General features: G+C 40.1%; 1 protein-coding gene across 2 annotated transcripts in view; it reads right to left on the bottom strand.

Annotated features, from left to right (window-relative positions):
- Positions 1-27979, bottom strand: part of GBE1 (1,4-alpha-glucan branching enzyme 1) — a 136301-nt gene that overhangs the window by 12933 nt on the left and 95389 nt on the right. Inside the window, exons 13-14 of one of the 2 annotated variants that reach the window (XM_054166110.1) lie at positions 8391-8575; positions 6691-6831 (exon numbers count right to left, since the gene is read on the bottom strand). In XM_054166110.1, coding sequence (XP_054022085.1) covers positions 6691-6831; positions 8391-8575 — 326 coding nt within the window. Of the gene's footprint in view, positions 1-6652; positions 6832-8390; positions 8576-27979 lie in introns of those variants that run through there. The other variant, XM_054166109.1, reaches the window with a different exon arrangement.

A 27979-nucleotide genomic window follows, 5' to 3' on the forward strand; every position in this document is an offset into this window, starting at 1 on the left:
GAACAGATGTATTGCCTTCAAAATTTCATAATTTCATCTCACCATAGTGACTCCTAATAAAGAATCTACCTTTCAGTCTCTTCTGGAATCTTCCAGGATCAAGTTTACAGTAAACATGCATAACATTTTACTGGTACAAGTGATGTGAGTTGTAGCACAAGCCCTGTGAGGAGAGGCTGAGGGAGCTGGGGTTGCTTAGCCTGGAGAAGGGAGGCTCAGAGGAGACCTTATTGCTGTCTCAACTACCTGAAGGGAAGTTGTAGCCAGGTGGGGGCTGGTCTCTTCTCCCAGGCAACCAGCACTAGAACAAGAGGACACAGTCTCAAGCTGCACCAGAGGAGGTTTAGGCTGGATGTTAGGAAGAAGTTCTTCACAGAGATTGGCCATGGAATGTGCTGCCCAGGGAGGTGGTGGAGTCACCAACACTGGAGGTGTTTCAGAAGAGACTGGATGAGGCACTTGGTGCCATGGTTTAGCTGATGAGATGGTGTTGGACGATAGGTTGGACTTGATGATCTTGAAGGTCTTTTCCAGCCTGGTTAATTCTATTCTATTCTATTCTATTCTATTCTAGTCTAGTCTAGTCTAGTCTAGTCTAGTCTATTCTGTCTCCTTTAAGCATTCTACTCTTTCCTCCTGTGACCTACCCCACCTTATACATTAAATTTAATAATTTATCAATGAGTCCAATTAGTCCTTTAAAACTATGTACAGCAAATGAATTTGTTATGGCCTATGCTAATTTTCAAGCAGTTTATCCTGTTTCCTTAATGCAGGCTATAAAAGTCCCTCTGGCAGTGCTCTCCAGCAATACAAAGCTAACACCGCTGCCTCTCCACACAGTGCAACCTGCCATGTTTGGTCTAAATACTGCTATCCAGACCCTCAACAATGGAGCAAATAAAAAATTTAAGATGTTCATATATCACGTATTTCTCAGGGAAAAATAGCTACCTTGATAGCTACCTTGGCCTCCCAGATGAATCCTCACAGAAAAGCTGCTGTCCACGTTTCAGAATCTTACTAACATCTGTCTTTAAAAGAGGACTTTCATGAAAACATTCAACACCAATTGTGCATTTTAATGAATGACATAGTAGAAGTAATTTCTTTTGCAGTGGGGTCTCTCTGGATTCAGCAACAGACTGCTGGAAATACTAACCTGCCCTCTGAAAATAAAAGCCCAATTTCTGCACACTTTGATGTTCTGACTGCACTTCCTAGACACTACAGGGAAGGCGAATAGAAAAGTGAGCAACTCTTACAGTGTTGGAAATGGAAAAACCATCATTATCTAACACATTTGTTACTGGATTACTTTGCTTTTATGCATTGTTAAATACATATTTTAACAGATTTTTAATTTAATCTATTGTTTAATGACACATAAACTGCCACTAAATACATGCAAATCATAAAATGGGATCATTTGTATGTTGTTCCTCAGCCCTTACGATCGCTAAAAGAATCCAAGTATTATATATGAGGCTGATGGTCCAGCATCATGAACACATTTACAGAAGGGCAGAGAATAATTTCTACTAACCAGCTGCAAAATTATATGTCTGAGTACTTATAAAGAAATTACACTGTGTGGCTTGATTTGGTTCACATAAACAGGGTAACCAAACATACAAAGAGACTGTAGGTGAACCTTCATCTTTTCATGATTTCTTTTAAAATCAGGATTAGGAACTCTTAATAGATTTGATTTTATTGCACAATTAAGTGTTTAAGCATCCATACTTCTGGTTCTTTGGAGCTTTCCAAGCATGCAGCTGTAGTGTAGATATGCACATAAATATTTATTTTCCTTTTAGCTCATATCTACATCAGCTTTCATATTCTCAATGTAGCAAAAAATACCTAATAAAGATTTAATTTTTATCCCTTGCTACCATTTCTTAGCTTATTGAAGGATCTTCAATATTAGAATAAATGGATGCACAGTGGTCAGGCTGAATAAACTGGCAAAGCAATGTAGAATAACTTACACCATTCAACCACATTTAGCAGCTGAACGTACAAATCCATCCAGCTTTGCTCACTGAAAAATGTCACTCTGTGTCAACAATGCAGACTACAAATAAGTAAGGAACAACCCTTATGAAGTGTGGTTTACCAAACTATCATTAACACATCAAGGTTTCCTTGTACTGCCTCTCCTGCCTCAGGAAGGAGTGTAAAGAGCCTGAAGTGGTTAGGCTCTTTTGGGTTTAATAATTCTTGAATGTCACTGAAAAGTCTGGCAAAATTAATTTCAAGATAAAGGATTCCTCTGTTCTTCCTATCCACACACTCCTAAATTTTGAAGAAAGGTTTAATGTACAACTGAGAAGAAGTATATTAGAGCATATCTGGATGAATTTTCTAATTAAACTAAACACCTCAGCGTGATGAACTTCAGCTTAGACTCTTGAAGCTATTTGGCACTCGGCTCAGTCCTGAGCAGAAGGTAACACAACCTTCTGCTTTAACCAAATATGGATACTATTTGCTTAAACCAGATGTAAATTTAGACATAGGTAAAGCTATATTGTTTGGTAAACATGACCATGAAATTCTGATTTACTTTTGTGTCACAACAAGAAGCCTTGTTACAATAATGGGGAGGTGTGTGTTTTTGTGTGTGTGTAGATTCATACATACAGCTGAATTTTAATACTTCCAATGCTGCAGACTAATCTTTCATTACAATCACTGCTGGATCTTATGTAAGGGAAAGGAGATATTTCCCAAATCTTTAAGCCTCTTTCCTATCCCTTTCTCCTTCTTTCCACAATGTTCCTGGAAAGGTTTATGTATTGACTTTATACTGCAGACAGGCCTTGGAGTCTACTGCCAACTCACAGGAAAGTTGTCAGCATTATAAATAAATAATTAAGATTATGAATGGTTTTTATGTTAACATTTAGAATTTTACCTACAATCAGAGAACTAGGGACAGCTGACCCAGATGTTGATTATTCATCTATTGATTATTCATCTATCTCAACACTGAAGCTAATTAGGCAGAAATAATTTGTTAGTTCAAGTTGCCTGTTTCTCATGAAAAGGCTTCTGAAAGAGCATAATTTATGAAGCAAAACTCCAGCATGAGAACAGGAATGGCTTCCTTTTTGCTTCACATAATGAAACAGAAAATAGCATACATTGTTCTAAGGGTTACACAAACTCACAGTGCTGGAAACCTGCATCTTTTCCTACACAGACTGAAGATGCACTCCCACATTAGTATGCTGTACTACCATTAACAGTGTATCAACTACCTTGATAAAATTTGGCATCCAATAATAATATCCTAAATTAAGTCCTTTGTCTCCATGTGCCAGATACTCCCTGAATTCTAACAGGCAGGGACAGTTACATAACTGCACTTCAAAGTGGCTCACAAAGCAGTGTCTTTGCCTTCAGCAATCTCAGGCCAGTAACTCATTCAAGTGACCTTATTTGCTCAGTAGAAGCTGTAGGTGCAGGTTGCAAGTGTCAGAGAGCCTGAATTATTTTTAAGTGTTATTTTCCAGCTCTGGGCCTCTCAGTTTAGGAAAGATGTTGAGTTGCTGGAAGGTGTCCAGAGAAGGGCAACAAAGCTGAGGAGGGATTTGGAGCACAGCCCTATGAGGAGAGGCTGAGGGAGCTGGGGTTGCTTAGCCTGGAGAAGAGGAGGCTCATCCCTTGGTTACCTGCAGCTCCAGAAACATCATCTTGGTTGTATGGTTTAGTTGATTAGGTGGTGTCGGATGATAGGTTGGACATGATGATCTCGAAGGTCTCTTCCAACCTGGTTAATTCTATTCTATTCTATTCTATTCTATCAAAATGTTCTGTTGCTCTGGAGACCTTCTTGCTGTCTACAACTACCTGAAGGGAGGTTGTAGCCAGGTGGGGTCTGGTCCCTTCTCCTAGGCAAGCAGCACCAGAACACGAGGACACAGTCTCAAGCTGTGCCAGGGGAGGTTCAGGCTGGATGTTAGGAAGAATTTTCTTCACAGAAAGAGAGATTGGCCATTGGAATGTGCTGCCCATAAAGAGGTAGGTGAGGGTCTCTTCTCACAGCTTGTTAGTGATAGAACAAGAGGGAATGGCCTCAAGCTGCACCAGGGCAGGTTTAAGCTACACATTATGAAAAAAACCTCACAAAAAGTAGTCAAGCATTGGAACAGGCTGCCCAGGGAGGTGGTTGTGTCACCATCCTTGGATGTTGTTATGGTTTAAGCTTTTCCCGGAGTCCAAATGGAACAGATTAAGATTGCCTCCCCTCTCCCTTTTTTCCCAGTAGGGTAAAAGCAAATGAGGCAAGAGAAAGGAGAGGTAAAATCACAAAAGAAATGGTCTGAAATCGGTTTGGAAGTAAAAAGGTAATTTTAACAAAATATATATAGCACTTGAGTACCAGGGAAAGTTACAATGGTATAAGGAAAAGGGTAAATAGACCTTTGACCCAGGGAACCCCTCCCCCTGGGAAGGGGAACCCCAAATCTCCCTCTGCCCACCTGGACCAGATTTCTTTTGTCAACCTGGGGCTGGGTTCTTTTCAGCCCCTCAAGGGATAGCACAGATGTGTTTAAAGACTGCTGAGATGTGGGGCTTAGTGATACGGTTCAGTGGTGAACTTGGTAGTGTAGGGTTAACTATCAGACCTGGTGATCTTAAGGATGTTTTCCAACCTGAATGATTCCATGATTCTATGACTGATTTTACTGGCATTGCCATTTCTGCCATACATTAGCACTATTGCAAAGACTTGTGCCTCTGACTGTCAGATATTACTGTCAGCTCGATCACTTGCAGTTAGTGCATTTATCAGCGACAGTCTCAAATCTGGTGTAGATTAATACATGAATCTACTGCTTGCTTGGGGCATGAGGGGTTAGTCAGAAAAAGCACAGTAACAAAAGCAAATACACTGCTGGCAGCTGGTAGTTCCATTAGCAACAAAAACTTTAGTGAATGAAAGCTAATATGGATCATTAGAATTTATCAAAGGCATTTTATGAGCTATGCTATCATAAATAAACTTATACTGCACACACCTAGGCAAGGATGGCTGCCAAAAATTGACACAAACTGCAAAGACAAAAGCATCTGTATGCCTTGGTTCTCATACTTGTTTTGAACACACTTGAGCTGTTAAGTTTCAGTATGACTTTTGGTGAAGCAAACGAAACAAAGGATATAAAGAATTCCTGATCACCAACTACTAAGTGAATAACAAACAGTTCCCAATTAAGTTTTCCTTATGTGAAAAAAAAACAAACAATGACTGTTTCTGATCATGATACAGCAGAAAGCTGTTCCAGTGCCTGTGGCAAACCAGCAAAAGATCAGCTTACTGAAACCCATCTGGACCTTGATTTGCAAAGTAAAACCAGCAAAAAGCAGATTTTGCAATTTGCTTCACAAGAGCTACTACTGAGTAGTCTCAGCTGAAATAGGAACAATATATCCAGGGTTCAATACAAACAGAAAATGCCTAACGGAGGTTCTGCTGGTATAAAATAGATACATTAAATGCTTCTGAAATGACTCAAAACTTTAGAGCACAGATAAAACCAAAAACTATGCTTATATTAACTAGCAGACATGGTCATAAATGTATTTCCATAAATAAAGAAAGCCTAAATAGTTTCAGAAGCCTGAGCAGAGCTCAATATCATCTTACAAGGAGTGGAACTTTTGTAGCAATGAGTGCAGGATGTTTATACACCCAGAAAACACAATGTCTAGGTATTCAATTCATTTAGTGCAAATCAGAAAATGAAGTTAGGAAACCAGAGTCATATATCATTGTAATTAAATACAAGCCTGATGAAGATGTGCTATGGAAGGTAGAGAAAATAAGTGATATAAATTTATTGAGAGTGAGATTTAGGGAAAAAAAAATATTATTAAGCATTTCTGATAATTGAACCTCTAGCATCTTTGACAAAGAAAGGCAGAAATTGAACAACAACGTGTGGACTGGATTTGCACAAGTTCCTGAGACCCTACAGGTCAATTCAGCAGTGCTCAGAAGCTAGAGTAATACATTGAATTGAAGCAACTGAATTAGCTTGTTTCCTGCACTTGATGGTAAGTAAAGAGTAGGCCAAAACTGGAAATGCAGTACTTTAACTGACACAGGAAGATTCACCAGACCATGCTTGTCAAAGGACAAGCTGAATTTGGTAAAACTGAATTCCTCTACCCAGTCAGACTTACATTTTTTTGAATCTCTCTCAATGCTAAGAATTCATTCCCAAATGCAAAAGCAGCCAATTACTCGAGAGCAGTGGTTTACTGCTCAGCTGAGCTAAAAGCATGTTCTCAGTCCTCCCAGTTATGAAACAGAAACTGTGCAACACTCTTGATGAAGGCTCAAGCTGCTGCATTTTCCTGTGTGGCTGTGCACACAGCCTCAGCTTGCTGTGGCCATATTCTGTAGTTCATTTAAGAAGCAGGAGTTGCTTGCTTTTTCGTGACTCAACATAATTCCAAACCCCAAGGCATTACAAGGCAACTTTTACTATGTAGTCTTTGAGTGTTTTGCTGTTGGTTTCTGCAAGAGCTTTTCTCATGAAGAAGGCAAATTTCTAAATTCTTTTGTTGTTGTTGTACATCAAAAATTAAAGCAAGATTATACTGAAGACAAGTAAGTGGTTTCTTACCTTCTAACTACAATTTGCATTTGTATGGGAAATCAGAAACAACAAAAGGATATTTCCCTGGAGTTTCAATACCCACTCTGTAGTCCACGTAACTTTGGTACGGATGGAAGTTGAATATAAAAATGAGACCTGCTCTCTCAAATGCTATGACCTTATTGGATTCATGCTTTTCACTCACATAGGCCTAGGAAAGAAAAGAATACAATACTGCAAAATAGCAAACAAAGCAAAACAAAGCCCCAAACAACAACAGAACACAAAAGGAAAGAAAATCCCCAACCTCTTCTTCCCCCAAACCAACCAACCAACCCACCCCCAAAAAGTGCCACTGTTTTCTACACCTCCTTTTAAGTAATACAGTCAAAGATTCAAGCAACATAGGTAAGGTCACTAACATGCAATTTGAAATTGTTTACCTATATAATGTCATATAGTTTTTTTGATTACTTAACTGTACCTTACTTTTTGTAAGGCAATGTGAAATTAAGGAGGTATAAATATGCTAGGTATAGGACACTTAAAAAATTCCTTCTCAAACATTCTTAAATTCATTTTAGGAAAAAATGGGTTCCTTAAATCAAATCTTCAACCTATTTGATATAGGGATCTGCATCATGTCTACAATTAGTAATTTAGAGAATGAAATACTATATATGCTTTTTGTTTGGGATTTTTTTAAGTCTGTGTGAGAAATAGCTTTGATAAGCCATATTAAAACTTGTGCATGTATCACCTTTATTCTATCTGTTTAAGCCATTAATAACTAGACATCCATTAAAGCAAATAGAAGTCCAGGGGAGGGCCACAAGATGGTCAGAGGGCTGAAGCACCTCTCCTATGAACAACAGGGACTATTCAGCCTGGAGAAGAGAAGGCTCTGGGGAGATCTTATATCTATGTTTCAATATTTGAAGGGGACCTACAGGAAGGCTGGGGAAGGCCTGTTTAGAAGGGCTTGTAATGAAAGGACAAGGGGCAATGGTTTTAAACAGGATCAGGGCAGATTTAAGTTGGACATAAGGAAGAAGTTCTTTACAATGAGAGTGTTAAAATACTGGAACATGCTGTCCAGGGATCTGGTTGAGGCACTGTCCCTGCAGACACTCAAGATCAGACTCAATGTGTCCCTGGGTAGGCTGATCTTGTGAGAGGTGTCCCTTCTCACCGGGGGGAAGTTGGACAAGATGACCTCTGAGGGTCCCTTCCAACCCAAAGCAATTTGTGAATTACAACTACTATGACACAATTAAACCTTGATAAATGATAACAATTGAGTTGCTTTGGTAAAAAGTAGAGTGTAATTTTCAATTTATTTTTTTTCTTTGTAAAGAAAAGGCAAATACAAAAGTGACAACTTGAAGATCAGGAGACTGAAATTCACACCATACCATACTGAAAGTTTCTCAGTAACAGGTTCATTATTTACATGAATTTGTTCTGCTCCAAAGCAATCCTCGGATTGGATTACAGACAACTTTATAGTCTGCTTTATCCAATTTGCAGTTACTAAACAAAAATAGCATTAACAATAAGAAAAGAGCTTGGAGACTGCCTCAGATTTCTATTATCAGCGGAAGATATTTCACTGACATGTTTTGACAACTTGACATATACGACAGGGCATTACACAGTGCACAATAAAGTGCTGTTTAAAAGTTCCATATGCAAATTTGGTATTGTTGTTATTCTGAATGTGTACCAAACTGGTGACTGAAAACTTATCACTCAGTATATACAGCTTACCGGGGGAGATGCAAGCCAGCCAAACCTTTCCTCCAATTTATTCATATCTCTATCAAACGCATTTAGAAATCTATAGCGAAGCAGATTATCCTCAGTCAGATTAAACTGTCTTCTGGCATAGTGGTAGCTCTCATTGTTCCCTCTTCTGGGGAAGTCAAGCCATTCTGGGTGCCCAAATTCATTACCTGTATTTAAAAAATATTAAGGATCTGTGAAATCATGTGCTAAAACCAGAACAGAACAGAATAGGATAGGATAGGATAGGATAGGATAGGATAGGATAGGATAGGATAGGATAGAATAGAATAGAATAGAATAAACCAGGTTGGAAAAGACCTTTGAGATCATCAAGTCCAACCTATCACCCAACACCATCTAATCACCTAAACCATGGCACCAAGTACCTCATCCAGTCTGCTCTTAAAGACCTCCAGTGATGTTGACTCTACCACCTCCCTGGGCAACACATTCCAATGGCAAATCATTCGTTCTGTGAAGAACTTCTTCCTACCATCCAGCCTAAACCTTCCCTGGCACAGCTTGAGACTGTGTCCTCTTGTTCTGGTGCTGGTTGGATGGGACAAGAGACCAACCCCCACCTGGCTACAACCTCCCTTCAGGGAGTTGTAGACAGGAATAACGTCTCAGAGCCTCCTCTTCTCCAGGCTAAGCAACCCTAGCCTCTCCTCATAGGGCTTGATTGAAGCAGCAAAATACATTACAGTGTATTTCCTTCATAAAAGTTTTAAATTCCACAGAAATACATAAATTAGTCATTTCATTACTAAAGTGTCTCTCAGAACTTCCATGCTTTTTAAACCGGTTTGTTTGGCCATAAAACTCAGAGAGCAAAACATCTATGCAGTATGAAGCGGTGAATGAATTGTAACCTCTGTGCTATCATGTCATGCTTAAATATTTCTTATTGCCACCCCTTAATCAGAGAAACAGAAACTCAGTTAACCACAATGCAAATTTCAGAGTCACTGTGAACCCTACAAAGGTCACTTCAACAGCAGAAATGCATTGGTTTTCAAACACTTGAAAGAAATGAATGCTACCATTCACATACCCACAGACAGACATCTCCTGTTTTATCAAAACACTTCAAACAATAAAGACAGCTGAATGCACTTTGACCATTCTTTCATTCCTTTTTTTAACTTTTTATCTTATCTATATACCGTCATTATTTTTTTTTGCAGTGTTATAACAGTAGCTATTAAAAAAGATGTCTTGAATCTAGGTTCCTCACTTCCAGAAATAAACCGAACCACAAAAGCATTCTAGTTCAAGCAGCAGGCTGGATTACAGAGAGAAATCACAATACTTTGTGGTACATTCAGTATCTGACACTGAAAACAGGGACTTAAGGGATGTGACAACTTGTGGATCTAAGAATAAGTGTCAACTCAGCAACCCTGCAAGGAGAGCTCCATTTCCAAACACAATACAGTGCCACGAAGACACATTTCAGGCTGAGATAAAGCAAGTTTGAGTGCTGTGTGCCCACCAGTTCAGGTCCCATTGCATTTGTGTAAATGCTGTCATATTTCAGTTTGGTTTTCCATAGCACTAAGGCTTCACAGTGCTGCCATCCTAATTATCTATCCTACAGAATAGACTTCACTTTAAGAGAAAGAACAGGTTTATCCAGACTTAGGTCACAGTCCATTAAAAAAGGGAAAGGGGGGAAAAAGGGGATTTTTAACAAGAAAAAGCTTTGCTTAAGTGGAATCTATGAAGCAAATCTCAGCTGTCAAAAATAAAAGTTTGAGCCACAGCTCTTTCAGGACTCAGTTCTCTTGTTTTATATATTGTCACTATTACAAGTTTAAACAAACATTTCAAAGCCTATGAGAGTTGATTCATCTCAGACATTTTCAGAGATTGAACACAACATCTACTAACCATAGAAGGTGCTATACCTGGAAACATGCATGGTGATCAAGATGCCCAAATTTAAGAGGGTTTCTATTAAAAAAAAAAAATGGTTCACATTGTAACATTTTTACAAGGAGTTCCTCAAGTTATGTCAATAAACTGGAGGTCTGGGGGCAGACAAAGGGCAAGGATGCTGAAAGAAGGCAAGCGGTGCTTCCTGCATGGGTACCCTGCATGTGCAACCACCATCTGCTGTCTCACACAGCCTGGGCTGCCTGGAGGGCTCAGAGCATACAGTCAACGGTGACAGCTACAAATTCAGATTTTCAGTTATTTTTGTGCATTTTTATGCTTCAGAAAAACAAAGACATTATAGAGAACAAAAGGGCTCCATATAGATTTAGGAGAATCTTGCACAGTGGTTTCCATTTTGTAAACAAACTGAAAAGTTGCAAATTACATTTCCTGTTCAAGAGCTAATCAGCTAAATACTGCATTGTTCAAAACCAAGGACAAAATATAAAAGAATCAGAATCACAGCAGGACATTGAAAATGACCTTGGAACAGTGCTGGACTGAGCTCTTAAACTGTGCTAACAATATAGGACGGGAAATGAGGAAAGATATTGCTACAAAGCAGATACTGTAGCTAACCAAATTCAGCGTTCTCTTAAGAGCTCGGCAAGGTATTACTTTCTTTTGTGATCTGCACACTATCAAAAAGGTAGACTACATGAGGGAGCTCAGTTAAAGACAGCAAAACCCATCAGAAAGTCAGAGATGATATGTATCTTGTAAAGATAGCCAAAGAAATTGTACCTATTTGTTCAAGGCAGAAACATAAAACCAGGGGAAATACACAACAGGGGATAGAGAATAAATTAGACTAAAGTAGCCCATCATTTCAATACAGTATTTCACCAGAAGTAAAGCATGTCTCCTTTATGTTTATACCACATCCCCACCTCCACTTGCTTTGCCTGTTTCTTCCCAGTTTTTGCTGCATTTTGCTGCTCAATTTTTTTATGTGTCTGTGTGGGGTTTTTTAAGGACAATAGAAGTGGAGCAAAACACAAAGTAAGTGCTACTGTTCTGGCCATTACTCGTGGTCATTAAGAAACAAAGGAACTTCACACAGTGCAGCAACTTGACAGAAGACCAAATTACTTGCTGATAGTCAAAAAGTACGTTGAGAATCTAAACCACTGACTGCTTGCACTTTAAATGTGTTTCTGAGGGCACCTTCTGGACAACGCACTCGTGAGTTTTCTGTATGTGCTACTTGATTTTAAAAGGCACCCTTATAGTTTGCTTTCTGAAAAGAGAAATCAAGCTAATCAATAATGACAGGACAAAAAAATTACGCTGCCATTTTTGGTTATGTGTTTAAAATGTGGTATAGGGAAAAGGAACTAACATCTCAGGAGCAAGCAGGCCTTCCAATAAAGTCCCGAGAATGCTTCTGCACTTGAGATGCATTAATGCTGTATATCTCTTAAAAAAACATCACTACTATTTTTGTCTTAATTGCTATTGTTTCCTAATTTACAGCATATGAGACAAGGATCTCAAGGTACAGGTAACTGATCAATACTTACTCCTAGAGATAACTAACCCACTATGCACTGCCCCCTTTTCCATGTTCTACTTCCCACCTATGACAAGAAATCAGCAACATTCACTTCTTGAGAACTGTGAAAGCCTCTAAGCACTGAAGTACTATTGGGATTTCTTTTCCTGTAATTAATTTGCTGTTTGATGTAAAGGCCCAAACTACAGACTAAGAAGAAGCCAGCTGCTAGAAAATGATGCAAGTCAAGACAATGGAACTAATGTGGGAGGAGGCAGAGAACAAAGAGGAAATTAACCAAAATTTCATTAGAGAAACAAAACACAGACAAATCACTGAAGTGCAATGAATACTGATTTTATCTGTGAAATAATTCAGCTGTTTCCTACATATTGCACACATTGGGCAACTTTATCATGCACAAGGTTCAAAGTTCACAATTCCAACAAAAAACCCCAAATTTTTATTACTCCAATGAAAATCCACATCACACTTTTTTATTAACCTAGAAATTAATTTCCAACACAAAATTAGTTATGTTAAACCAACCAAACAAAAAACCCACAACCAACCAAAAAAACCACCCTGTGTTGCAAAGAAACTGCTTATGAATTCTGAGACCACGGAGATAATAATAATAAATCAAAAGAAATAAAAATGCAGAATTTCAAACCAGAAAGAATAAAGTACAGCATAAACCCCATACATTTACAACCCCATGAAGACTCTGTACATAAACACTATTCATGACAAAGCCTTTGGCAACAGAAAGCTGTACAGCACAGCTCAGCAGGAAAATGTTAACTTTGGAAACTATATTCATCATTAAGTATTTAATTACTTTCCTATTTTTACAGAAATGGCATTTACTGGCTGCTGGCCTTGCCCCTCTAAAAGGTATATACCACTTAAAATCAATGCCTTTTGTCAAAGCAAACCTAACAGTTTGGTTATTCCCAAAGTCCTTAGGGCAGACAGGCACAGGTTGATGGAAACAGATCATTCAGGACAGTAAATATTTTGATATCAGAGACTTTGTTTAAATTCAAGAGGCTTCATCATTTACTATTCCTTATGTTTGTAGAAGCTGACAAATGGTGAAGACTCTGTGCTCTTGCAAGATACTGTGCTAATGTCATACTAATGTTAAAAGGTCTAGCACGCTGCTTTGCCTATTTTAATGTATCAGCCATTTCAAATCCCATTATGCTATTGCTTGGTACATGTGTCAAGCCCAGATAAATATAATTAATCTTTACCTGTGAGTAGATGTCATCGAGTTCTTCCTTCTCTGTAACATCATCTCAATTTTTCACATATACTGCACCTTGCTACACTTAACAGGCTTTTTCAGTGCTCTAAAATACTTAGCTGATCCCAGCAATTTCAAAGTTCAGTGATAAGTATTCCTCAAATATTCTCCTTATTGTAACCTGTATCTAACACATCCTATTTAGCAAATGGAGGAGGGAAAAAAAAAAATCCTTTTAAAATACACTTCTCCCGACTAGTTACAACACATTCTTCTCTCACATGTCTTGATTCTAAACTGGAAAAAGTAATTTTTAAAAACTTCAGTTGAATTCAAGAAGAAAATGCTGCTGTAAGTAAAAGACAAACCAAAGTGAGAAACTCCCACCCCAACTTCTATGAAATATGTTTTACTTCATGCGCTGTTGAAATGACACAGCTGACAGCATAGTCCCTTGTGCCCCGGATACATTGGCACTGGACTATTGGCTAGGGCAATCTTAAACAGTGACCGCAAAGCGGTCTCGGACTCGCTGGGGACTCGGCTTCCTGGGATTCGTGCTGGGACTCACTAGATTTGTGGAGACATTAGCCGGGAGCACCGGACCTGGCGTCTCCCTGGACCTGCCTACCCTGGGGTCCTGCTCCCTGCCCGTGCGGGGGAGACCCTGCCTGCCGTAACGCTGCGGCTGTTGGCTGGCAGCACACCAGCAGTGCAGCCTCTCCTGCGCTGCTCAGACAGTGCAGCTTCTCTTGGACTGCTCAGACAGTGCTGCTCCAGGAGATTTGCCTCGTGGGAGCTGTGTCTAAGGACACTTTAACTTTGGCGGCTCCCTCTTCCTTTGGATTTGTGCCGCGTGAGTCACAGACTGGATTATAAAGGTTGCCGTTCTGGAGGCTGCTGTGCCAGGGGAGATCCAGGGACCGCCTCCAAATTCCTACTCCGTCCTCATGAGTAAATCTGACTCATTGGCTTTCCCTGGGGTCCTGGCTTGCCTCTGATTTTGTAAGTGGGTAAAGCTATTTTGTGGCTTAGCCTTTTCCATTTTCTGAATTGTCTAAATTGTACTGAAGTTGCCCATAAGCATCCTGGTAGAATTTGTGACTGAACAGAACCTGTTCATAAAATTCAACCAGTTTTGTACACAATTTTGGGGCAGGGTGTTTGGAAAAATAAAGATAACTGTATTCTTATAATTCCCACCTTGTTACTTTAATCCCAGTCATGGAATCACAGAATCAACAAGGTTGGGACAGACCTCAGAGATCATCAACTCCAACCTATTACCTAATAACCTAACACCTCCTGACAACTAAACCATGGCTCCAAGTGCCACATCCAATCATTCTTTGAACACCTCCAGTAACAGTGACTCCTCCACCTCCCTGGGCAGCACATTCCAACAACTCTTTCTGTGAAGAACTTTCTCCTCACCTCAAGCCTAAACCTCCCCTGGTGCAGCTTGAGACTGTGTCCCCTAGTTCTGGTGCTGCTTGCCTGGGAGAAGAGACCAACCCCACCTGGCTACAACCTCCTTTCAGGTAGTTGTAGAGAGCAAGAAGGTCTCCCCTGAGCCTCCTCCTTTCCAGGATAAACAACCCCAACTTCCTCAGCCTCTCGTCATAGGCTTGTGCTCCAGACCTCTCATCAACCTTGTTGCCCTTCTCTGGACACGTTCAAGTATCTCAGTGTTCTTGAGATCTCAATTGTCCAGTCAAAACATAAGTTGAGAACTGTGTCCTCTAATTTTGAAAGAATACAGAAAGAATTATGTTTTTCAAAGAGAAATAAAATATAAATCAAGGAAAGAAACCAGTTGAATACGATTTTATATGTAAGAAAGTTTTTCATATGATCTCAATGAGAAGAAAATTGACTAATATTCTGTTCCTGCTCTAGGAAATCTAGTTAAAAGTAAATAATTATGCATGTGTTAACAGTACAAAGTGAAAAAATCTGAAATTAATGTTTGGACCTATTCTAAAAGCAAGTACTAAAGTGAAAATAAGTATACATAATTAAAGAAGAAAAAATGCTGGCTTACCTTTGGAGTCTGGGCATTCACCTGAAACTTAATTGCATTATAGAGAGGACTAACTTTTAAATTAAATAGACTTATCTGCAGTGAGGGGAAGACAGGGAAGTAGCAAATTAGGTAACAGAGAAATCATATCCAAAAGGATGCTTAGCAGTTTTCAGTGTAAGGTTAATTTTCTGCATATGCACAGAGATCCATCTTATCCCTAGTAGCCCAATTGCAGGTGGCCTAGCCCTGCAATTCTCAGAAAGGTAAAAATGATGCATGGAGTATGTCAGCTCTTGTCTTCAGATACTACTGAAATGCAGAATCCACCTGCAACTGGCATATAATACATTCTGGGAAACTGGCTCGTTTTTCTATACATTACTACATGCACTACAAATATTTATACCTACATAACACATATTTCATATGCAGAATTAATGCAACAAGGAAACAAAACCACAGAGAAGGCAGTGACTGGGAACTCGCTCCCCTGTTCACAAAAACAAACAAACAATAAGTCTTGCTTTCTTGAAACAGTATAAATAAGCCATCAGAATACCTCTGTTTGCACCTCTGAACCTCTTCTTACCTCAATGTTCTCAAAGAAGTACTACATTCCCACATTTCCTCTTAGGATCACATAACAGTTCTTTGAGCCTATATTAAAGCTTCCTTCTGCCAGCTGACTCCTGCCCTCCACCTGAGGCTGGCTCAACCCTGTCATGCTGAGAATCTATTTATAAGCCTCTTTAAAAAGACATTTGTTTTAAAAACCATCTTCTCAAGACCTTCACAAATTTCAATTTCATCTTACATTTGCCATTGTTTTCACCAGGCATGGGCACTTTACTAAAGTATTTTCAAACCCAGATTTATGTGATTATTGCAAAAATCTTGGAAAAGATAGAGAATCACACTGCTAGACACACCAGCTTTTGGCACAGAGAGACTGAAAACACCAGTGAGCACTGCAGCTGAAAGTAATAGTAGCCAGTCACTGTGGCACAGGTTCCTGAAAAGTCCAGAGACTTACCTCTACTGTAAAACACCCAAAGTATTTATAAGTATGGTATCAAGTCTCAGTTCTAGAGATCATGCTTTGAGATACATAATATACTTCATATGTACAAGCCTTACCAGGAGCAGCTGAGGGAATTGAGGATGTTTGGCCTGGAGAAAGAGAGGATCAGGGGAGACACTATTGCTCTACAACTACCTGAAAGGAGGTTGTAACAAGGTGGAGCTTAGTCTATTCTCAGTAGAAAGTGATAAGACAAGAGCAAATGGTCTCATGTTGCACCAGAGGAAGTTTAAATTGGATATTAGGAAAAAAATATTCACTGAAAGGGTTGTGAATCTCTGTAACAGGGTGCCCAGGGAAGAGAATCATAGAATCATAGTCAATAAGGTTGGAAAAGGCTTCACAGATCATCACGTCCAACCTGTCACCCAAAACCTCATGACTACTAAACCATGGCACCAAGTGCCACATCCAATCCCCCCTTGAACACCTCCAGGGATGGTGACTCCACCACCTCCCTGGGCAGCACATTCCAATGGCCAACAACTCTCTCTGTGAAGAACTTTCTCCACACCTTGAGCCTAAACTTCCTCTGGCACAGTTTGAGACTGTGTCCTCGTGTTCTGATGCTGGTTGCCTGGGAGAAGAGACCAACCCCCTCCTGGCTGCAACCTCCCTTCAGGTAGTTGTAGACAGCAAGAAGACATGATTCATAGAAGCATTTCAAAGATGTATAAATGTGGGGCTGAGGAACATGGTTTAGTGATCACTTGGTAGAATTAGGTTTATGGTTGGACTTGATGATATTGGAGATCTCTTCCAATCACTGAATAAAAGAATTGTTTTGGTTGGAAAAGACCTCTGTGATCCTGTATGTAGATCTGATGCAACAAGGTTTTTAAAAACACTTCTTAGGAACTTGTTCTACTGTCCACAAATCAGGCTGGTCATCTTTAAGCCAAAGGGAAAAATAACAGAAAGTCTTGCTTTCTTGAAAGAGCATAAAGCAGCCATCAGAAAATGCTTCTGGTTGCAGCTCTGAACCTCTGAATGTTGCGCTGAATAAAGAGCAAGAAAGAAATCTGATGGATTCGTGATAGATGTCAGCACTTCTCATCATGGCATGCATGCTGATCAGTGTATGAACATCCTCTGCTTAAACAGGTCAGGTTCTACAGTCCAACTCCTGTCTGATGAATGCATAATGAACAGATTTGTTGTGAGTGAATGGAACTCCTGTATAATTAGGTCTGGACATAGTCTCTGAGATAAGTTGTAAAGCTTAAGGGCCCTCTTTTAGTCCTCAGAAAACAAAACAAAACAAAAAGCAGAGAACAGAACGGAAAGCAAAAGTTAATATCCTAATCTTGAAATAAAAGGGTTTAAAGTAAGAAAAGTTGTACAAAATTTGATATAAATTTAACACTCAAAGTCTTAATTTTAGCAGGGAATTTCACCATACTGAAGTGTGTGGGGAACCAAACAAACAAACAAAACAAACCAGGAAAGTATTAACAAAATATGCCCTGTATCACATCTGATAACAAACTTTTTTCATCAGAACCTTTGCAAGTTCCTTACTCAGCAGTAGAACATATGTCAAAGAGGTCTTTGAATACAATCACCTCTTCCAGCTACATACTATTTAGAAAATTCAGGTCAGTGAGACACAGACATCATTCCAAAGTGGTTTGAGTTTTAATTATTATGGAGTTAGACACTATCAATCCAGCATCATGAAAGTAATGCTTGGCTAGTAGATCCAAACCCACTGTTCAAGAAGAAAGGCCAAAGTCATGACCTAGAATTGCACATTAGCAATGTTTCCAAATAGAGCAAGTCTTCCAAAAAGAGAAGAGCTGCATTTTAAAGTCAAGTTTCTTCTACAGAGTTCTCTCAACATTATTTGTTTGAACAAAGAGACTCCCCCCAGTGAGCTGATGAAAAAGCATAGCCCTGGCAAAACCTAGCATTCCTACTGTTCAGCAGAATGGATTTTCTTTCTACAACTACCTCAATTCTACTACTTAGCAGGAAGACATTTAAATTTTTATTGCACTTCTATCTTGCAGCAAAAGAATGCATGAGACTGATGCTAAGGAATCATGCACTGAGGATTTAAAGTTAGATCAGGTTTGTTTGTTCTTGGTTCTTACTCTTATGTGAGCTATTTTTTGGCTTTTTTGGTGGTTTTTGGTTGGTTGGTTGTTTTTTATTTGGTTGGTTTGTTTGTTTTTTAATACACAGCATATGAAAATAAATGCCAACTCCTGACACTGAGAAAGACTGGCCAGCTAAGCCCTTCACTTCAGGACTGCTGGTGTGGGATGAATGAAATATTAGCCACCTGTAAAATTCAATCATACTGGGAAAAATATTAGTTCAGAATGCACACTTTGAGAGTCACACCTTTTGCTAAGAGTTTATAACAATCCTGAGATAGGGGCTCTCTACTTTCCTGTGCAGTTATTAAATGTGATACATAAGAAGATTCCTGACAATAATGTATGTGCAGACACAGGCCTCTGTGCATGGGCAACAATAAAACTGAATGCTCCTTACTGCCAGTTTCAAAAGGTCATACTAAAGTATCTTCAGACAGTAAGAGGTAAAAGGGCCCCAAATATAGGCCAGATACATATGCTTGAATTTACCAGCTAAGAGGTAGTTTCTGTGACTCAACAGCACAATTTGAAGCAAAGAGAAACAAAGGGAAAATCAGAGCCAGCAGAAACTAGAAAACAATGTGTATAAAAAAGCCATGATGTGGCACCATGAGTGGTAGAGGCCATTAGGGCTAGCCAAGACTGGACTCCGAGGCACAGGGACTGAGAGGCAAAAATCCAGTTGTAGGTTGAGCCAGCAGCCATTGCCTCCTGCAGCTTAACAATACTGCTTATCAGCTGCTCCATGCTGCCTTGTAAGGAGAGAACTCCACACAAGCCTAGTCTGGTGCACTTGGCCTGCCTGCAGTGACCAACAGAAACTCCAAGCATAACTGTTGACCACAAAATTGCAACATGCCTCTGGGAAGAGTGATCCTGCTCTCACTTGTACTCCTTAGTTCCACTTCAAGCACTAAACAGCAGAATAACTCTGCATAAGACGTTATCTTGGGAAGAGTGATGAGATCTATGTCTAGTAGCTACCATAAATGTTGGTTCAGCATTTTCTAGACCTATTTAAAGACAAAGCAAAGCTACCGACCCCAAATCAAAACATGTGATGGAATTCTGTGTTCTTCTTTTGGCATTGCCATTCAAACCAACACAGTGTTTGCCTTTCCATCTTAATTTGGAATGACAGCTAGCTTTGAAATACACTGACAGTCCAAAGAACTACACTGCTGCTTTGTAGAGTGTGTTTCAAAAACACTGTCTTGAGAGGTTCATATTTATGCTAGTATAATTAATGTGCACATCAGAACACCCACCCATTAATTTACCTGCCCATTTCAACTTGTTCATTGCTTTCCTCAGGGTTTGATGGTTTTTTGATTTGTGGGAGATTGTACTTTTAAGATCCTGTTACCTGAGGAATGGAAGGAGGTGACTGGTTTATTTAAGACACTCACCAAATACTTGAAAGCAATTTTTCTAAGTGATGCTTATTAGTATCACAGTATCACAGTATAACTAAGGTTGGAAGAGACCCTAAGGATCATTGAGTCCAACCTGTCTCCACAGACCTCATGACTAGACCATGGCACCAAGTGCCACGTCCAATCCCCTCTTGAACACCTCCAGGGATGGTGACTCCACCACCTCCCTGGGCAGCACATTCCAATGACGAATGACTCGCTCAATGAAGAACTTTCTCCTCACTTCGAGTCTAAACCTCCCCTGGCACAGCTTGAGACTGTGTCCCCTTGTTCTGGTGCTGGTTGCCTGGGAGAAGAGACCAACCCCTTCCTGGCTATAACCACCTTTCAGGTAGTTGTAGAGGGCAATGATGTCACCCCTGATCCTTCTCCTCTCCAGGCTAAACAATCCCAGCTCCCTCAGCCTGTCCTCATAGGGCTTGTGAACAAGGCCTCTCACCAGCCTTGTTGCCCTAAAGTGCTACCATAATAATTGCATGACAGCATGACCTGCTGCAAGATCTCTGCTCATTACAGTCAATCGTAACCAGGATGCCTAAATCAAGATTATTGATATTGTGGGATATAGATATAGATATTATATATAATTTTTTTTGGTTTGTTTTTCCAGACAGAACAGTTAGAGATCAGCAGTGAAGCCCTCTGGTACTTTTTCATGCTATGAAGGGGCAGTTTTGGAAAAGATTCATATCTGCCTAATGATCAAATGAACCAGTTATGACAATCTAGATTAGGAAGAAGTTCTACACAGAGAGAGTGATTGCCCATTGGAATGGGCTGCCCAGGGAGGTGGTGGAGTCACCATCACTGGAGGAGCTCAGGAGGAGGCTTGATGGGGTGCTTGGTGCCATGGGTTAGTTGATTAGGTGGTGTTGGATTGGTTGATGGGTTGGACGCAATGATCTTGAAGGTCTCTTCCAACCTGGTCTGGTCTATTCTATTCTATTCTATTCTATTCTATTCTATTCTATTCTATCCTGTCCTATCCTATCCTATCCTATCCTATCCTGTCCTGTCCTGTCCTATCCTATCCTGTCCTGTCCTGTCCTCTCCTCTCCTGTCTTATCCTATCCTATCCTATCCTATCCTATCCTATCCTATCCTATCCTATCCTATCCTATCCTATCCTATCCTATCCTATCCTATCCTATCCTATCCTATCCTATATTAAGATGCCAACTGGTTCATTCCAGGCACAGAAAGGATATGGTTCAAATTGAAGTGCCTTGTCTGTCTGTAAACAAGATCTACTACTCGAGGTGCAGAAAGGTATGTCTTAATGAGCAGAAAACTCTGCAGAGATTTTTCTCTTCAAGGCAGTAGTAATTGTCCTGGTATTCCCTCTGTCTTTCACTGGAATAGGGACCAAGTCTCACACAACTCTCAAAGTCATTCTGAACTTCTTGCAAGATGAAATGCATCTGTCAGATGGAGGGCAATTGCATCTGCATTTGTTAGAAAATCAGAATTAATCATCGAGATGTGCTGCTTCCATAAAAATAGTCTTGGAATGTTCCCTAAATCAGCTCTTAAAATTTAGCATAGATTTGCAATTGCTTCGTGCGGATGTTGCGCATACAAATGTTTTATAGGGATGGAAGTGTTGCAAAATCTGACATAAAAGCATTTTAAACCTGATGCTGGAACCAGCTTTATTCACTTCTCACAATTAAAAAAAAAAAGTTAAAAAAAAAAAAAAAGGAAAGTTAAAATACAATATTAAAGTGATGCTTGCCTGTGACTGAAATACTATCAGACTGTGTACAACACCAGAATAGCTGGTAAGAACCAGCCTCTAAAGAACATTACCTTCCAAAACTAATTTACAATTTATTGCAGACATTTGAGAACTTCTGATGCCATGCTTTTAGACTGTGAAATAAAAACCCCAAATGGAATGGTTTTGCACAGCGTAGGCTTACCAACCTTCGGAAACAGGTCCATGTCTGAGGGGGAAATTTCAACCCACCACACATGTGGAAATGGCAACTGGGGTTGCTTGGCCTGGAGAAGAGGAGGCTCAGGGGAGACCTTATTGCTCTCTACAACTACCTGAAGGGAGGTTGTAGACAGACGGATGTTGGTCTCTTCTCTCAGGCAACCAGCACCAGAACAAGAGGACACAGTCTCAGGCTGCACCAGGGGAGGTTTAGGCTGGAGGTTAGGAAGAAATTCTACACAGAGAGAGTGATTGCCTGTTGGAATGCGCTGCCCAGGGAGGTGGTGGAGTCACCATCACTGGAGGTGTTCAGGAGGAGACTTGATGGGGTGCTTGGTGCCATGGTTTAGTTGATTAGGTGGTGTTGGATGATTGGTTGGATGCAATGTTCTTGAAGGTCTCTTCCAACCTGGTTTATTCTATTCTCTTCTATTCTAATGTGGAAGCTAGAGCACAACTGTCCAGAGAGGCCTTAAGCTTGGCTTTTTTTCTTTTTTTTTTTTTTTTTTTTCCTTTTCCCCTGAGGCAACAGGGGGAAAAAAAATCTTGCAATGATGAGAGAACAGGCTTAAAACAAGATGTTTGATGACATTTAAAATCTAACAGGGAAATGAACTAGACTAACTCAATGTTATCACAGTCTTTGAAAAATCAGTTGTAGCAGAAAATGCCCTTTCTGCAAGTTCAAGCTTTCAAATTCTCCTCTCTTTGTACTTCTGAATGTGGCATGCCTAAAAGGAAGAGCTTTAAGATACATCAAAAGATTTACAAGATACTCTGACTTAAGTGGTGTTATTCCACTACCTTTCCCTCCTTGCCTGAGCTACAGGTATAAAGACTTCAGGAAAGACTTTCATCATTTGCCCCCCAATAATGTCTTTTGGTAAAGGGCTTTTAAGAGGTACTCAGAGTGTGATCAGGCAGAGCTTCTGCCAGTTTTGTATTTCACCTACCAATTCTCAGGTTTTAGGATAGAGGATTGTTCAAATAAGGAGGAAATCCGAGAGCCATTAATGCACTCCAAAATTTCCTGATGGTTGGTGTATCAGAGAGATAACTCTGGACACATCAGCCCATAAATTGAGAACACTACTGTGAAGCATATGTACACAAGCCAAGCAGCACTGGTCAACAAACAGAAGCAGAGGGCACCTGCTAGACTTCAATCTACTGTTGATGATTCTTTTTGTGACAATAGTGATGATGATTAACAACAATAGTAACAATAATAATAACAATATTCAGAAAAGACTCAGAATAGCTAAAAAAAGTCTAAGAACTTCCTATAATTTGTGGAATTCAGTACATTGCTTCATGCCCCCAGCTTTTATAAAAGAATACACTCTTCAGTGTATGGTATTTGTCACCCATAAAAACAAAAAGAGCCTGCTTCAATGTCAGAAAAATGGTGTGTTACAACTCTGAGGAAAGCCAAACACATACAAACAATGAGATGACTTCCTCTCTTCCCCTCCAGCAATGCTGGAAATTCAAAGTGAAAAAAAGCAAAACACAAAACAGAGACAAGGAACCATTAGAGATTACTTCCACAACAGCATTTTGAATTGGGCATAGGAAATATTTCCCAGTAATGATTTTTCATTCCTTTGGTTTCCAAAAAAAATAGAATTGCTGAAGTGATAAATACTTTACATGGATCTTCTTCTTCAAAAAAAGAAAACAATCCACTGAAACAAGTGAAATTGCATCTTTCACATTTCCCCCCCCCTTCAGATAATGTCGTTACTCATTCTCTTTTGTTTTTACACAGCCACACTATCATGGCAGCTTATTGCACTACTTGTTTTCTTATTTAGAGCTTAATGGGAACATTCTGTTGCCAGAAAACAATATATCCTTTGAAAATCTGCTACTGATACACTGGGAGAAAGGAACGGAGAGACAGACCAGAGAGACCAGCAAAAGCATCTTATGTTCCTGAGGCTAGCCTCTGAATAAAGATATCCAGTAATAAGTATATGCTGTCTGTCATTCTGAATACATACAGATGCAACTGTAACCAAAACACATATGTATCTCCTAAAGTCCTCTCTACTCAAAAGAGAGAAACAGCTAGATAAATTTCTCTCTGAAAAAAACATCATGAATAAAACAATCCCACAAAAACTATTTGTGCATGCTGTGGAACATCAAGGCTCTGCTAAAGCTCTAATAGTTACAAAGAGTCCATATGACAAACCAAGCTTCATGAAATGTTAAAATAACTACAATATGTAATATTTTAAGGTACTTGGAGACTTAACCAGGTTGGAAAAGACCTTCAAGATCATCAAGTCCAACCTATCACCCAACACCATCTAACAAACTAAACCATGGCACCAAGCGCCCCATGCAGTCTCTTCCTAAACACCTCCAGGGATGGTGACTCCACCACCTCCCTGGGCAGCACATTCCAATGGCCCATCTCTCTTGCTGGGAAAAACTTCTTCCTAACCTCCAGCCTAAACCTCCCCTGGCACAGCTTGAGACTGTGTCCTCTTGTTCTGCTGCTGGTTGCCTGGGAGAAGAGACCAACCCCCACCTGGCTACAACCTCCCTTCAAGTAGTTGCAGACAGCAAGAAGGTCTCCCTGAGCCTCCTCTTCTCCAGGCTAAGCAACCCCAGCTCCCTCAGCCTCTCCTCACAGGGCTGTGCTCCAGACCCCTCCCCAGCTTTCTTGCCCTTCTCTGGACACCTTCCAGCAAGTCAACATCTTTCCTAAACTGAGGGTCCCAGAACTGGTCACAGGTCTCAAGGTGTGCCCTAACCAGTGCAGTGTACAGGGCAGAATGACTTCCCTGCTTCTGCTGTCCACACTGTTCCTGATGCAGGCCAGGATGCCATTGGCCTTCTTGGCCACCTGGGCACACTGCTGGCTCATGTTCCTCCTACTGTCAACCAGCACCCCCAGGTCCCTCTCTGCCTGGCTGCTCTTCAGCCACTCTGCCCCCAGCCTGTAGCACTGCCTGGGGCTATTGTGGCCAATGTGTAGAACCCAGCACTGAGATGCTGCATTCAAAGTTGGGGGTTTCTTAAATCTGAGTTAATCACAGCATATGAATTCTAGGATGACTACACTTAATGGCTCACACAATGAATTACTGAGTAAATTTGAGAGAAATTCTTCAGACAGAGCTTTTCCTACAGTCCCAACATTCTGAATTAAAAAGAAAAAAGAAAGTAAAGTAATTTGGAAGTAGGTAAACCTATTGATTTAATTCAAGGTGAAGAAACAAATCAAAACATTATTTAGTCAGAATATTGTAGTCTTTAGATTAATCTTCAACTATTGAGTATTCTTTTTTTCATAAACAACAGCTAATTAAAACTAATCAATGCCAATCTAATATAGTTTAATTATAGCTTGCTGAAAAGTTTCTGAACTTGTTTTTTTACTCCATAGCTCCATTTATGAAAGAACAGAATGATAGACACTTCTTGTAGAGTTAGAAAGGTAGATGATGTGCAATATTTTGACTGTATCACAATTTGTTTAAAATTACAATTTTGAATGCTTGAAAAGAGAAATTCCTCTAAAAACCTGTGCTGCAAGTGTGAATTACAAAGTTACAATGTATAGAGGCCTATTCCTACATGTGTTCTTCAAAACAACAACCAAAGTGAAAGCTGGCACATAAATAGAAAGGGAACTCTCATTTATTTATATACAGGGAACTCTTATTTATGTAAGCCCTCACATTACATAAACTACTGTATCAGTAAACCTGGTTGTATCTGCTCACACATGGTGACAGAGGGGAGGCTGAAGGAGCTGGTTATGATTCTCAGGAAAAGGCCAGGGCACCACCTTGCCTGTCTGTACTATGGGAGCAAGCCTCCACTCACCTCTGCAGCATGCCTAGTGAGTGGGTGCAAGTGCCACGTCCCAGCCATCCAAGCTGAGGGCCAGAAGGCTTGATGGTGGTTTCCCCTGGCTGAAAGCTGCAGAGCAGGGTAAAACACCAGTGGATGCAGCAGTCACTGACACCCAAACACACATACAGCTAAAGGAAAGAAGCTGAGGCATGGGTCCAGCCTTCTGCCTTAGCTTCCCTAGCCCCAGAGCTGGTCCAATGATGGCACCTTGCTGTGGGTAACTGTCTGAGGGGTTTTGAGCCTGCTGTCGCTTCTCCTGGCCTTTCCAAGAGCCTGTTGATGGCACAGCTTTTGAGGTGGTGGTTTCCTCTGGCTTTTGCTGGTGCTGCAAACCCCCCATGCCACAAGTGTGTCCAGCACCCTGTGCAGGCTTCCTGTCGTCCAGAGGGCTCTGTGAAAGGGGAACTCATTGTCACAGTCTCACAGTATCACCAAGGTTGGAAGAGATCTCAAAGATCATCGAGTCCAACCTGTCACCACAGACCTCATGACTAGACCATGGCACCAAGTGCCACATCCAATCCCCTCTTGAGCACCTCCAGGGACAGTGACTCTACCACCTTCCTGGGCAGCACATTCCAATGACAAATGACTCTCTCGGTGAAGAACTTTCTCCTCACCTCGAGCCTAAACTTCCCCTGGCACAGCTTGAGACTGTGTCCTCTTGTTCACAGTCTCGTTCTCCCTTTGGGGTAGATGGTTCTGCATGGGTGCAGAGCAAAAGCTGCTGGCATTCACCAGTACTTGAGCAGTGCAGAGCCTGGCATGGACATGCTTAAGATTATGCTTTAAGTAACATTTCCATTTATGCTGTAATCTATGTTGTATCATTTTTATTTCAAATGTCATTAATATTCTTAATGTAACTTGTATGCATATTTACAGCCTGCTGCTAGTGCTACTGCACCAGTTTTTGCTCCATGCCTTTTGATGTTCATCAACGTGTTTGCAAAAGCCTTATGTAACAAAATCACTTAATTTAAAAATAAATAGATTTTAAAATACCTAAGTTTCTCTCTCCAAAATACTTGAAGGACTATTTAATGCATAGCATTTTATTTTTAAGGCCAAAGAGCCTCGTAATACCAAACCACTGGAGAAGATGATGCTGGGTTTACTGCGTCCAGAAGACAACCAACAGCACACGTGTAAAGAAAGTAAATAAATTACTGTGTAAATGAACTAACAAGTGGGAAAAGGAAGCTTTGCAGATGAATTTCCTATCAGTGAAACAGAGTTAAATGTCAACCCCAACAGTAACACCATCAGTCAATGCTCATGATTACAAAAAAAATGTTCTGGTTACTGCAAATCACCTTCCAGCTTCTACATAGTTTTCCTGCAGGAAGAGAGACTTGGTCTCTGGAGTCCTAATTAGGAGTTGTTTTACTATAGAAAAGTCATGAAAAACAGTGCAAGAGGTTCATGTAGGGAACTAATCTCTATTTAAATCAATAGATTTGAGTTTAAGCCAATTTGAAATGATGCAGAAAGCAAAAAAAAAAAATTGTTAGGAAGCAGAAACCCAAGACCCTACAGTGGCATAAAAAGTAAATATTAGTGCTATGAAGTATCCCAATGGCCTAAATTGCTATTTAAAGCCTCTTGGGATGGATCTTATGTATATTCTAGGCAAGAAAACAGCTAACCTGGCTTGTCTAACTCTAGACAGACAGACAGATGTATATTTAAGGTAAGGAGACAACATGTAAACAAGTTCACTGAAAAACCTGGCACAGCTATTTCACATGTTCTGCAGGGTTTCCCCTAAGTGCAGGACACAGGTAATAAGCAGAGCATAGAAAAAGTACATTTAAAGGAAAGGATCAATTATAGTTGTCTAGAGCCTTTCTTCAGGAGCAGGATGGAAAATGAAGCCAAAGGAAAATGAAGGGCTGTACAGACAGAACAGTTTTGTAGTGCTAAATTAACTATCACTTTCAGGAAATGTGAGTATCTTTACACTGAAGTTAGCCATGGTCTGATGGGTAACAACAGTGGCTACACTATTTTCAAGGTGAGATGAGGAGAAGACTTCTGTAGTAGCCTCTAAGTTTTACAATTTCTTTTAGTCCCTGTTCAGCAAATGAGGATGTAGACTAAATCTTAAGGTTTGCTATTTTGTTAGGGGTTAAACCAACAATAAAGAATTTTAGTCAGATACTGATTTCCCTTCAAATCCTCATATTTAAGAGGGCAAAGATCTATGTCTTCAAGTATTTTTCCACACAATTTCTGGTTTTAATTAGTTTAACATTAGATGCATATTGTGTTTCAATATCCCTATAGTTGCAGACAAAAATACTTGAGTACATATTGCAAGGGGTTTTTTCTATTCTTTCCAATTAAAGAAAAAAAATACTCCCAGTATTTAATGCAGGCACATAGTGTGAATGCTTGGGGCTGCCTCTTCAAATGTC

This window comes from Dryobates pubescens, chromosome 12 (assembly GCF_014839835.1).
Source record: "Dryobates pubescens isolate bDryPub1 chromosome 12, bDryPub1.pri, whole genome shotgun sequence".
Classification (NCBI taxonomy): Eukaryota; Metazoa; Chordata; class Aves; order Piciformes; family Picidae; genus Dryobates; species Dryobates pubescens.